This window comes from Sciurus carolinensis, chromosome 5, assembly GCF_902686445.1.
Source record: "Sciurus carolinensis chromosome 5, mSciCar1.2, whole genome shotgun sequence".
In the NCBI taxonomy this organism is placed as follows: domain Eukaryota; kingdom Metazoa; phylum Chordata; class Mammalia; order Rodentia; family Sciuridae; genus Sciurus; species Sciurus carolinensis.
Genome location: NC_062217.1, coordinates 141,121,851 through 141,136,085, shown reverse-complemented (window position 1 = coordinate 141,136,085; position 14,235 = coordinate 141,121,851). Strand labels below are relative to the sequence as shown.

Here is a 14,235-nt window from a genome sequence, read left to right as displayed (position 1 = left end):
TTCTTCACAGCTTTATTTTGGAGTGGAAAGTATGTAGGACTCAAATGAGAAAATTCAGCCTTTTTTTTTTTTTTTCTTTTTGCATTTTATTTTATTTTAATTTATTTATTTTTTTATTGTATACAAATGGGGTACAACTTGTTTCTCCGGTTGTACATGAAGTAGAGGCCTACCATTTGTGTAATTATAAATTTACGTAGGGTAATGGTGTTTGATTCATTCTGTTATTTTTCCTTCCCCCCACCCCTCCCACCCCTCTTTCCCTCTATACAGTCCTTCCTTCCTCCATTCTTGCCTCCCTCCCATCCCCCATTATGTATCATCATCTGCTTATCAGAGAGATCATTTGTCCTTTGGTTTTTTGGGATTGGCTTATCTCACTTTGCATGATATTCTACAACTTCATCCATTTGCCAAAAATTCAGACTTTTGAAAGATTGGAATAGTGAAAGCTACCTTGGAATTGTTGGAGTTCTTTACCGGGTCTAAGTATTAGCTCTATCTTAGGCAAGCTTCAAAGTCAACCACAGTCATCCTGGTAACTGTGGTGGGTTGTGGCCCCAAGACTCCCAGCTGCTCGCTTCTGCCACATCTCTACCCTGTTGTTCCCTAGCAAGAGGCTGAAACTGGAGACTTGCACAGGGGACACCCCATCCTAGCCTTCTGGAAAAACTGGGAGACTCTTGGTGTAAGGAGACCTGTAACCACCATAGAGATGGTCAGAGATGGGAAGACTATTCCATAAAATAGCATATCTTGGACATAATGAACTAGCAACTTCCATGTGTCTGAACCCTTCATTAATGAAAGTCACACACTAGTGACTTAGTGTTAATTCTTGGGGGGGGGTGTCATTGGGGCATGGGGCGGAAGCCCTCACTTCCAGGTCAATTTAAATTCTGGTTCACCCATTCCAGAGGCACCCCATTCAATTTCCTGAACTGTGGGCAATAATAATCTCATAAGATTGAGAGGTTTAATTAATTTGAGAAGTAATTATCAAGTATCAGATACTGCCCTATGTAATTACTAAGTACAGATACTGCCCTATGTAATTACTAAGTACCAGATACTGTCCTATGCTTTGAGGATATAGAAATGAACATGGGATAACCATTGTTCTCATGGAGCCTATAAGAAAGGAATGGACTGACTTATCTGTTTTCTGTTGCTGTAATGAAATATCTGAGACTGGGTTATTTCTAAAGAATATAAGTTTATTTGGCTCATGGTTCTGGAGACTGGGACATCCAAGAGCATGGCACCAGCATCTACTCATCATCTGGTGAGGGCCTTCTTGTTGTATCATGGGGAGATGAGGGGCATCATGTAGAGAGACAGAGCCAGGGTGCTAGCTCAAATCCCTCTCCATCTTCTAATAAAGTTGCTAATGCCAACATGGAGCCTCACTCTCACGGCCTTATCCAATCCCAGTTACCTCTCAAAGGCCCCTTTTCAAAATACCATTAACACCAATAGTGTTAGGTGGCCCAGAGTAGTGGTGGTGCACACCTGTGATCCCAGTCACTCAGAAGGCTGAGACAGGAGGATTGAAAGTTCAAGGCCAGCCTCTGCAACTTAGCATGACCTGGTCTCAAAATAAATAAAAATGCCTGGAGATGTGGCAATGATAAAGTACCCCTGGGTTCAATGCCCAGTACCAAAACCAAAAAATATGTATGTGAATGAATTTAGATATTAAGTTTTCAACTCATAAAGTTTTGGGGAACACATTTGAGCCATAACAAACAATAAACAAGCCAACAAGTAATTGAATTTTTTTCAGATAGTGCTTAGAACTACAGAAAATAAAGCAGATGATAAGATGTGATTGGTGTGGGAGTAGGGTGTTTAGTGAGGTTATCAGGTGGGACACCTTTCAGGAAGTGACATTTGAGCAGAGGTCTGGATGTGAAGAGATCTGGGGAGCAGACTTCCAGGCAGAGAAGAGTAATGGGAGGGGCCAAGGAGGAACCGTGTTTGCAATGAAGGAATTCCTGCGTCCGTGGCTGGAGAGGAGCAAGCAAGGGGGGTGGGAGGGGATAAGTAATAAGGTCAGAGAGATGTGAGGCGTAGGGCAGGTAGTGCTTTATCAGCCAGGTAGAGATCTGACCTTATAAATGCACTTTGAGAGCTTGCTGAAAATGCTACCTGGTGGAGTGATGTGAGAGTTGGAAGGCAAGAGAGGAAGTGGGGATTCAGCGAGGAGCCAGCTGCAGGTGACTGAGGGAGAAATAGTTCAGGAAGTCCGTGAAGATACGAGCATCAAGCTGTACTACTGAACTGGATGGGGCTTGTTAGGGGGAGAGGGATATTGTGCTGACTCTGTAAGGCCAAGCAACTGAGTGAACAGAGATGGAACCCTGGGACAGGAGCATTTTGGGTAGGGAGGAGGCTGTGGGCAGGATCCAAAGATCTGTTGGGATGTGTTAATAATGAGGTGCTTCTCAGACAGCGTGTGATAAATACTCAAGAAACCTTACTCTCTCATTGTTACATTAATCTAATATTAGACATGAGGCTATTAAAAACAAATTAAAGACTTGAATAAAAACAAGCTATTAGTGCACAGAAGAAACAAAAAATCATTTAAAATCCATGTCACATTTTACCAAATCATTATCAAGAAAAATAAAGTTTGGAAGCTGGTAGTATAGGTTAGTAGTAGAGAGTATGCTTTGCATGTGCAAGGCCCTGGGTTAGATCCCCAGCACAGGGGGGAATGTCTTAAGTTTAACCAAGTCACTAAGTATATAACTAATAAGTAAACTGCTGATGTCATAGTCCAGTGTGAAAATATTATTAACTTTTGGCAATTAGAAACCTGAATGCCTACAGTTTGCTTTGGTGATTTTTACAGGTTTGCACAAATATAATTGAGAAAAATGCAAACCCAGAGTGGAATCAAGTCGTCAATCTTCAGATCAAGGTTTGAATCTCTTTTCTTTCAGAAAAAGTAAGGATATTTACTACTTACTAAGTAAATGGAGAAATAATTCCCCCTTTTCTGTTTCATTTTAACAGTTTCCTTCAATGTGTGAAAAAATAAAACTAACAGTATATGACTGGTGAGTTGAAAATAGACATGTGTCTAATCCAACAGTAAAGAATGAAACATTTAGATATTGTGGAACTTATGGTAGGTGGTTCAATTTATACTTCCTGGAATATTTGCTTTCCTTCCATAGGAAGAAAGTACTTTTTTCTAATAAACTGCTTCTAGAACTAGGAGGTTTCTTTAAAAGATAGTAATTATAGAAAAAGCTTAGCAGAAAAGCTTTGGACATCTTGGTTCAATTGCTCGTAAGCAGATGGAGAAAATTATCTGAAAATGCTAAAAGATAAGAAGCAAGGGTTAAATATCATTAGGCTGTCCAAAATAGACTTCAGAAATAGAATAAGCCATTTATTGGGAAGAATCACCAAAATACCCTGAGAGCAATTCTTTGTTATTGTTAGAGAGAAAAATGGATAAATGGGAGACAAAGAAAAACACATTGAAATGTTCTAATGGAATTTTTACTCAACCAACCTCTCGGCACTGTTGGCCATAACAAGACCATTCTCAGAATGTTCTGGTTAGCTGGAGCATTCGACTATGACCCTTGGATCTCTGAGAGTGGAAACATGGCAAATATCACTGTTGCCATGATCGCCATCATCATCACCACCATCATCGTTCTCACCATTCTCACGAGTGCATATTATATTGGCTGCCATTTTCTGAGCACTGCCAAGTTCCTGGCTTACATTATCCCATTTAGTCTTTAGATTAACCCTGCAGGGTAGGGTTGTCTCCTAACTTCCTTTTACAGGTGGGGACACTGGGGCTCAGAGAGGTTAGGCAACTTGCCCATAATCACTTGGATGGTTAGAGATCTGGTTGGGCCTGGCTATCTCCACAGTTTCTCCTTTGGCCGAACATATTTGACTCTCATCTTAGTACCCTATTGTCCCTGGCAGGGAGGCATGTGGGAGGAGAGTGGGTCTCATTTGTTCAGACTACACCAGAATTGATGGAGAGCCAGGGTAGGGCCTTCAGGACTAAATGCTCCCTTCTTTAGTGTAAGAAAGTTTTAAGGCATTTTCGACTTTCAGGAATTTTGGACCTGAGACCCCTGAAGTGCCTCAGGAGTGTGGGTAACTCAGATGACCAGTCTGATCTGGGGACTCTGCAGTGGACTGTTTACTGATGGAGCCATCCCAGAGTTTCCAGTGGTCACAACAAATGTGGGTTTTTATCTGACTTAGGCTGCCCCTCTCCAAAGCAGTTAGTGTAAATTAGGATGAACAGAAAGACCCTGTTTACCTGGAGAATACTTGGAGCCAGATCTTAGGTCACACATCCCTGTATGGTATTTATACAACTCAGGGAAAGCTAAAGATTCTTTAAATATAGTCCAAACCCACCTGAATGAACCAAAAATATTCAAACACTTTGCATGTGACTTAATGCCCATAAATAATCTTTTCTCCAGAAAATTTATACTGAGTCAGTCACTTTCAGTAATAGAATATACTATTCTCTAATCTTTCCCCAAAACACTGCGACTTTGCTCCCTCCTTCCCATGGGGCCTTAGACTTCAGAGTGGACAAGCCACTAGGTGAAATAAAAATAAGAGGTCTGAAGCAAACAGTGTTCATAATATGTGCCCAACCTGAGACCCTTTTATGGTTAGGCTCACAGGTTTTCTAAGATACCCACAGAAGGACATACAATGTTTTATAATTTGTAGAGAGCATGGGTGAATTTGTCCCCACAACATAGGCAAGATTTAGGTTTCAGGAAAGCAGCTACACTGAGAGAAATAGCAGTTATCACATAGTAGGTACTGAATAGATCTGTGAATTGAATTAGAAGGACATTTTTCTTCCTACAATGTGTCCTTAGATATAGCCCATTGTAACTGTTAAGCCATCATCATAATTAGTATGAATGGTAAAATAAGATATATAGAACTATTTTATGTGATATGATTTTACATTATGCTCATAATGTAACATGGCTATCATCCACTGATTCATTTTATGACAATGGTATTAAGTGTGGCCATAGAAAAATCCCTTGACCTTTCTGTAAAATCTTACTTTCATACCTGCTGAATGAATTGTCTAACTAGATCAGTGTTTCTAAAGGGTGGTTAGAGAGACATCTGCATTAGAGATACATTTATTATAATGTACACTCTTGGTCCCTAACTTATTGAAAAAAAACTTGGGTAGGAGATGAGGGTGGGGAGTTTTTTATGATTTCTGACGTCTGGGGTATTTTCCAGCTCTATCTTTATTTAAAAAAATATTTTCAGTCTTTGGTTAATTACTCCTTAAGGTGGGTATGTATTGATATCTTTTTATTGTTGAAATGAAGACATGGGGCTGGGGAGATAGCTCAGTCGGTAGAGTGCTTGCCTTGCAAGCACAAGGCCCTGAGTTTGATCCCCAGCACCGCAAAAAAAAAAAAAAAAAAGAAATGAAGACATGTATTCATAGGTACAGATCTTAACCTTTCTTTCATGCAGGGATCGTCTCACCAAAAATGATGTAGTTGGGACAACATATCTATACCTCTCTAAAATTGCTGCATCTGGTGGGGAAGTAGAAGGTAAGACACTCAGCAGATCTGGAACGAGACAGGATACAAAACTTGTAGCGGAAGAATGGATTGGGGGAGCCACCTGGAAATAGGCTTGGTTTCTTAAATGCCAAATGTGATGAGCTTCATGATCCATGTCAGGGATATTTTGGTGATAGCTAGCAGAATAATTAATAATCCAAGCAACAAACAATTTGAACAACTTTCTTGCTCCTACCCAAAGCCTTTTGTCCATAGCTATGTGAAGTCTTAATTGTTAGTACAGAGTGCCAGCACCTGATTTTTCAGAGTGGCACAAGTCACCCAAATATAAAGTAATATTCCCTCCTCAGTTGATTCTCTTGGTTGGCATAATGAGCTCAGATGCCAGGGAGCCATGTAATCTCTACTCCCTAAGCTATGTGTGTTTTGTTTTCACTCTAACAGGTGCTGAAACCAGTGCATTTCTCCTTTAACCATTTTCTGTGCTTGAGCACTGCTGGCCTGAACCCAACACTATGGTTCTGTGTGAAGGCCAGAAGTAATACTAGATAATGAAGGAAAGAAGCTAAGACGATAAGAGGAAAAATTCATGCTAACATTTATACTATAAGCTTACTTTTTGTTACCAAAAAAAATCTTGTTAATTGTCAATATATCAAACATATTGAGTGAAGTTAAAGAATTTGGGACAAAATTTTGTCTTTGGGAAGTCATGTTTCTCTCATTCTCGTCCTGTTTAAGACAGGATTCTATCTGGTTTTTTGTTTGGTTGTTGTTGTTTTGGAGGGGGGCACTGGGATTGAATCCAGGGGGGTTTTACCACTGAGCTTCATCCCCAGTCCTTTTTCATTTTTTATTTTGAGACAAGGTCTCACTTATTTGCTGAGGACCTTGCTACATAACTGAGGCTGGCCTCATATTTGGAATCCTTCTGTCTCAGCCTCCAAACTGCTGGGATTATAGGCATGTGCAACCCTGCCCAGCTGTTTTTTGTTTGTTTGTTTGTTTTGTTTTGTTTGTTTTTTGGTACTGGGGATTCAACCCAGGACTACTTAACCACTGAGCCACATCCCCAGCCCTTTTTATTTTTAATGTCGAGACAGGGTCTTGCTAAGTTGCTTAGGGCCTCACTAAGTTGCTGAGACTGGTTCTGAACTCAAGATCCTCCTGCCTCAGCCTCCCAAGTCATTGGGATTACAGGCATGTACCACCATGCCCATATTTTCTTATTTTTATAAAACTCATAGTCCAAGTTCTGAACAGAATGTACATGTCATTACTCATTACAATGTAAAAGAAAGACAGAAAAGAGAGACTAGAAATGGAAGGAGGAAGGGGAAGGAGGCGGAGGGTTGGGACACCAGTCCCTCTTCTTAGGGAGTGAGCAAGCAATCCAGATACAGCCACTACAGATTCAGTAACAAAGAGAACCAACAGGGGAATTTAAAATGGTGCTAAAACTATAGGAGAGGAGGGCAAAAGGACCTAAATCCATTTATTGTAGTGGGAAGTCATCAATTAATATCTAAAGATACTTATTCAAGAAATATTAAGTTCTTCATTTAGTTTAACAGTCTCACTCCCACCCAGAAGAATTAAAACCAGAAATGGTTAGAAGCAGTTTGGCCCCTCTCCAAGACCTTCTCACTGTAGGCCCTACAGTCTGTTAGAGTCTCAAAATAACAATGAGCTGTCATCCGCCCTCAGAAGAACAAACCATGCTTTGAATAACATAATGTGCCATTAACTATAAGCTTAACCACAGGCGTTTGCTTACACAGCCTCAGACTAAATTAACTTGGATTTTCTGGCCTTGGTCCCAACTAAGTTAGCCATAAGACAAGTAAATGTTTTATAAAAAACAGGAAGTGTTGGTAACTTCACCAGCCCTTCCTTGTCAGTGGGAACTTGGTCCTTCTTAGATGCTGGTCCCAACTGGGGAGTTTGGGTCTTTTGTGTGTGGTGGTTCTGACAATTGTCACAAAATCTTGAGCCATTTTACATTTAACCCATAAGGACTTGTATAACTTACAAGAGAGTCATGTGATTTGGGTCTGGGTTTGGGATTTTTCGATTGTTGCTAAATCACTTAGCTGGCACAAGGTTTGATTAACTTTTCAGTGTCTGTTTTATAATGCCCATGTCGCTCTTGTTTTTTAACCAATCATATTTTCACTATATAGATTTCTCATCTTCGGGAACTGGGTCTGCATCATACACAGGTTTATGCTTTGTAATTTTGCTGTCTCTTAAAGCTTTCTATTTACTCTTACCTTACCAAGAATGTATTAATTGACTGCCTTTAGAACTTTTTTTTTTTGACATTCTGCTGCTAGAGTAATAAGTTTTGCTAGAGTAATAGCTGTTTATGAGCACAACCGTGCTGCATGGCTAAGCTTAAAACAAATATGCTAATCCGGCATTGCCACATTGTTCCTGTTTTCACCTAGAAGCACAACCCATCATGTGTGGCTTCATTGCAAATAATTATTTGTGAGATATAACATCTTTGTCATTGTTTATGTTCAGTAGGTAGAACTATGGGACACTAGATCAATTATTCTGAAATGATGAAGCAGCTTTTCCCCACTTCCAAGGTGGATCTTTAGGTTGGAAGATATGAACATTTTCCACTTTTTACCCTGAAGGTCACCTCCCAAATGTGAGGCATCATACCATGTACTTTGGATTGCATAACACACGCCATTTTTTGCAAGTTTGCTCAGTCTTGGCCATCACAACTCCCCCAAGGCAGATGTTAATTTTTTTCCCTAATTGATGAGGATTCTGTGATTTAGAGAGAGTCACCAGTCTAATAAATTTGGTAACACCTGCCATGCTCATTGCCCAGGGTCGTGGTGAGAGGGCAAAAAGTTATTCCACAAAGGAAGCTTTGCTGACTCTCAAGCTCTGTGCACCTCTAAAGTGATTTCATCTGCCTTTCTTGATACAATGTCCAGTTCTTAATTATTTTAAGAAATCGATCTCATTATCTTATAATCAGACTTTGTAGGATACAGAGTAGTCCCGAGTAGTATAGGTGGCAGATTAGGAAACACTTCATTCCTTCATTCATTTGTTCCACCAATTAACAAATATTTCTGTAGGAGTACTCTATGATAGAACTACTACTGGGTGTTTAGAGAATTGAAATGAAATATGCTTAAATTCTGCCTCTCCCCCTGAAAAGAGTTTATACCCTAGTCACAGAGATAAGCCGCTATTTAAGGTTCTAAAAACTAAAATATACAGTAATAATTTATAGAAGTTCAAAATGCCAATGGCTTCAGAGAGACAAGGAAGGCATGAAAAATACTGTTTAAGAATTAGGTTGTAGCGAGATCACAGGAAACCCTGATGACTAGGATAAAGAATTTTTACTTTATTTTTTATGGGCTCTTCAGGAAGGACATTGGGAAGTTTGAGGTGACAACTGTGCATAAAATAGGTTAGGAATATTTGGAGGCAGGAAGGCACCTAGCTTGTGAGAGAATAGGCCTTCCTAAGAGATCATGTTGACATATTTTAGTCAGGTTTTTTGCTGCCTTGACCAGAAGGCCTGACAAGAATAGTTTTATTTTTTTTATTAAATTTTTTATTAAATTTTTTATATGTGTACAGATTGCATTTTGATTCATTGTACACAAATGGGGTACAACTTTTCATTTCTATGGTTGTACACGATGTAGATTCATACCATTCATGTAATCATATATATACATAGGGTAATACTGTCTGTTTCATTCTACTATCTTTCCATTCCCACCCACTCCCACTAAGAACAATTTTAAAGAGGAAATATTTATTTTGGGGCTCACAGTTTCAGAGGTCTCAGTCCATGGACCACCGACTCCATTGCTCTGGGCATGAGGTGAGGCAACACATCATGGCAGAAATGTGTAGAAGAGGAGAATGCTCAGAATATCACACCAGAAGCAGAGAGAAAGAGAGCGAGCTTCCCTCACTGTGGACAAAACAAACCCAAAGCCATGCCTCCAATGACCCACCTCCTCTAGTCACACCCTACCTGCCTACAGTTTCCACCCAGTTAATCCATTTAAATGGATTGATGCACTGATTCCGTTAAACCTCTCATAACCCAATCATTTCACCTCTAAACCCTCTTGCATTGTCCCACACATGAACCTTTAGGGGACACCTCACATCTAAATAATAACAACACATGAGCTTATGGAAGGAAGGGCCTTCATGTTAGTACCCAACTGAACAAGCCAAAGGGCATTTTAAGTATTTTAAACTGGAAAAGCTATTTGTTTGTACAAAAAGAATTAAGCCCTAGGTATCAAGGTGACCTGCAGTGGGTCATTATTGACATTTTGTGTTTCCATCCCTGGAGATCTTTAACAAAAGGCAAATATTCATGACAAACAACACAGTCACCCATGGGAACCAGGTGGAGATGAGATGAGATTAGACCAGAGGAATGGATGATAATGAAAGGTGATCTTGTCTGAGCTTTGGAAATCAAGATTTGGACCTAAATCTACCAACTTGCAAGGTCTTCGACAAGTCGCCTCACCTCTGTGAGCTCTAGTTTCCCCATCCACATTGTGACATGACTAGGGAGCAATAGCTTTAGCATCCATTCCAATGTCAACATTTTTAATTCATCTTCTAGAAGTTACTTCTTTCCCTCTCTATGAATCTCTGCTTTAATCCCTTATTCCTACCCCACATCTCTCCCCCACACTGAAATATTTTAGCACAAGAAAAGTCTAAATCCTACTTACTAATAATTTGCAATGTTCCACATAGTAGAGCGGATAAAGCCAAACCAATTTATCTTTTAATGTCATAGTCATTTATCTCATCCAGCTCATTTGTCTGGAAGACAATAACATGATTCACAGAAATCTCTGTTAGGAAAACTGTTGATCCTGATTTGGGTTTCACAAAAAATTTCCAAACAGGTATGAAATGTTATACCCCAAGGTGTTACCAAGAGTTGCTCTTAAACTATCATGTATTACTTTTCTGCATCTTAAGTTAAATGCCTCTCCCTTGCCTCTCTTCACTGAGATTTCTGATTGGCTAATTTTTTCCATCATGCCTGGAAAAATTTCCTACCTTCCTCCATTTAGAATTGCAGGGAGCTTCACAGAGGGAAAATGACTGTGAAGTATGTCAATGTGGTTAGGTCAATTGATTATTCATACTCATTCTGCTCACCTGCTACTCCACATTTACATTTTACCCTTAGTTTTGTGCTTTAAGTTGGAAAAGGCCGTAGAGGTGATCTGGTCAACCTCACTTCCATACCAGGAATTATCTTGACAACAGCCTGAAAGACAGAAACCTTTGCTTCAATATGTCTTTTGATTACCCCCGTGCCATCTGTCCTTTGTTTGACATCTCTGATTCACAGAGCATTTTTCCTTACACTGAGTGAACCAAAGTTGGCCTCCATATATCTCCCAGCAGAAGTCCTAACTCTGCTTTTGTAGGAAATCCATCCCTTTTACTTAGGGACCATTCAGATTATTGGAGATAGTTCTTATGTTTCCCGGCATTCTTCTACAATTTCTTCTTGATTTGACTGTTTCCATGCATAGCTATAGTTGTCCTTTAATGACTAGTAGTCTTGATGAGTCCAAACAGCAGAAATATAGAGTTTATCAGATAATCATCAGAGATAGAATGTAATGAAGGGTAATTATATCACTTCTCAATAGCACGTGATTATTACCATAGGCAAATAGTTCATTGTTACACATAAAATTTTAAATGTATTTTAAACAGCATCTGCCAGATTTACACTAACTGCTTGAGGTTAAATGACCTCTTTTTGGAACAAATTAAGTTAATCTGATGCATCATTTAATTGACTACTCAAAACAATGTAATTTTTTACCTCAATTACCAATTTTGTGTTTAATACAATGCCACTGGTAAACTTGCAAAAAATGTGATCAACTAAAAACATCTCATTATTTCTTCAATTGAATAGCTTTATCTTTTTATAGGAATGTATTGGACCAGAATATCCCCACAATGTTTATTTAATGTCATAGCGATAACAGAAAGGAAATATGGCAAGTCACATGAGTGCTTATAATTTTCACTAATATAACTAACAAAGTGGAGAAAAATAGCTTCACTTAACCAGCTAATAACTAACATTTATTTTAATATATTGAACCTTAAAGTTTGAAATCTAATGATTATGTCCATCTCTCAGCAAATACGGGAGAAACAGAAGTGGGCTTTGTTCCGACATTTGGACCATGCTACCTGAACCTTTATGGAAGCCCCAGAGAGTACACAGGATTCCCAGACCCCTATGATGAGCTAAATACTGGAAAGGTTGGTATCTCAACTAAAGTTGCTATTAATAAGCACTGGTTAATGTGATTCCTTCTAATAATGTTGTAATTTATATCCTATTTCAGGGTTATTCCCTGTATGCACATATGCACACAGACCCACCACACAACTGATAAATTGTTGAAGGGTACAAGTCTTGAACTCCTCAAATCTTAGAATGTGAGAATAAGAAAGGATCCTGGAGATCATCTAATCTAATTTGGTGACAGCAAATGACATTTCTCCCCCTCAACTTTTACACTTATGGAAAACATCAGTAGTCAATGTTGGCTCTCTTTCCTCCTAAGACAACATGCTGTCTTGCAGTTCTTTTCAACACCATATTCCAGGAATTTACCAGCAATTGACAGTGATGTGCATTGCCTGCTGAAACACTTTGTTATCCCTGATCTGATCCAATTCTTTCCTTTCATAGATGAGAAGATGGGGCCCCAGAGATTGGAAATGTTCTTTCTACTACAATGGAAGCCTAATGTCATTTGGTTATCTCTCATGGCCCAGGAAAGGGACTAGGCTAGAGGGAAAAAATCCTGGGAAGGTAGAGGTGGAAGACAACTGTGGAATGGGGGCCCTCCCTTCCTCTCCAGAAGATTCTATTGCCAACTCTGCTGGGTATGGTGGGAGGAGTGTTCACTGTTCATCTTCATTCTCCACCACACCCAAAACTTCTTCCTCCTTTATTTCCTGACTACTGGGACTTAACCCAGTTTCCAGCATGGTGGCCTCCTTATTCTGAGAAGAGGGGAGAAAAAAGCCAAGTTGACACAGATAAATGCAGAGCTGTTCTGCTTGAGTAAAATGAGGGAAGCTTATATCTCCATTTGCCTCCACCTCCCTGCCTTATAGACTCCCTTCCAGATTCAGAGCGTGGCTTGAAAGCCTCTGTTCCCAGCCATGACTAAGATCACTTTCTGCCCTAGCATCCCATGGCACTCTTTGGGATCCTTATTCAAGTAGATGGCTCTTCTTTCAGAATCAAAGACCTGATCAAATGTTTTCTTTTATATGAGGAAGCTAGAGAGAAATATGAAATTAAAAAACATAGGTAGGAGCCCATGAAACTAATAGAAGGAACAACAGTGGAGTAGAGGAAGGGGAACTAGGTGGAGAAAAGAGGGATGGGAATGAGGAGGAAAAGAAGAATGAAATTAGCCAAACTATGTCATGTGCATGTGGGAACATTTCACAAGGAATTACATTTTTATTAACTATAATGTACCAATTAAAAATCAGTTAAAAAAAAAAAAGAAGCCAAAGACCTGAATGTAGCTGCAAGAGTTGCTGACAGATCTATTTTGGAAGTTAGAGCCTTGGGAAGGAGAAATGTTTTGTAGCAGTATTAGCCTGACCAGAAAGACAGAGTTGTTTTGGCTGTTATCCATGTCTGGTAGGGTAATCTTGTGTCTTGCCTTTCAGGGAGAAGGTGTTGCCTACAGAGGCAGGATCTTGGTTGAATTAAGCACTTTCCTTGAAAAGACACCACCGGATAAAAAGCTTGAGCCCATTTCAAATGATGACCTGCTGGTTGTTGAGGTAAATATTAGAGTAACTGATGCCCCATATGTAAAGGGGTATTTTAGAGGATTGGCAATAAAATGACTGGTATGAGCCTGCCAGAAAAAATATACCTGAAGGGGACTGAGGATGACTGAAGGGTCAACTGTGGAAGAGTTGGAGAAAGACCTGCCTCAGGGCAAATGCTTTCAACAACCTCGCTGTGTATGTCCAACAGCCATGTCAGAGTAAGGAGATGTCAATCCCTTGAGATGTTAGCACCCTACTGAAAACTAGCAAAGAGGAGAAATACCCCAAACTGAGTGTCCTGTTTGCCAACTGGGGCTGGGAGTCATAAGGAGGTAGCAATAAGAGCAACCACTAGTCATTTCCATTTTCACAGGCAACTGGCTTATGTCTGAGCCCCCCTTCCTCCTTGAAACAAGAAGTCTTCCAAGTTCACCTTCCTAACTATTTCTGAGAATCTCAGGTCTATACTCTTGGGTCCCACAAGTCTGAATTGTTGGAAGAACAGCTTGCTCACTGACACTCCTCTGCCCAGGGCCACTTCTTGCTGCTTCCCAATCACCTGGACTGCCAGCTTCCTTGGGCCATTCTGGCCCCTTTTACCCACCATCTCAAGCACAGGACAAGCCTTTCTCTCATTTTCTCATATTATGGAGAGAACAAACAGTAACTCTTAAAAAGTTTTAAGCTCTGAGACAAGAATAGGGAAACACAGTGAAATGGATACCACAAAGTAACTGCTAACTATGACTATTGTCAGAGCCCATGAGCTCAGAACAGCTTTCTGAGTCTC

The 14,235-nt window shown here is 39.9% G+C and overlaps 1 protein-coding gene across 4 annotated transcripts in view; it reads left to right on the top strand.

Annotated features, from left to right (window-relative positions):
- The window catches only part of Myof (myoferlin), a 150,488-nt gene that overhangs the window by 62,363 nt on the left and 73,890 nt on the right, over nucleotides 1-14,235 (top strand). For 2 of the 4 annotated variants that reach the window (XM_047552795.1, XM_047552793.1), the window contains exons 14-19: nucleotides 2,861-2,929; nucleotides 3,025-3,068; nucleotides 5,521-5,603; nucleotides 7,760-7,798; nucleotides 11,776-11,900; nucleotides 13,338-13,454. In XM_047552795.1, coding sequence (XP_047408751.1) covers nucleotides 2,861-2,929; nucleotides 3,025-3,068; nucleotides 5,521-5,603; nucleotides 7,760-7,798; nucleotides 11,776-11,900; nucleotides 13,338-13,454 — 477 coding nt within the window. The remainder of the gene's footprint in view (nucleotides 1-2,860; nucleotides 2,930-3,024; nucleotides 3,069-5,520; nucleotides 5,604-7,759; nucleotides 7,799-11,775; nucleotides 11,901-13,337; nucleotides 13,455-14,235) is intronic. The other 2 variants (XM_047552796.1, XM_047552794.1) reach the window with 1 other exon arrangement.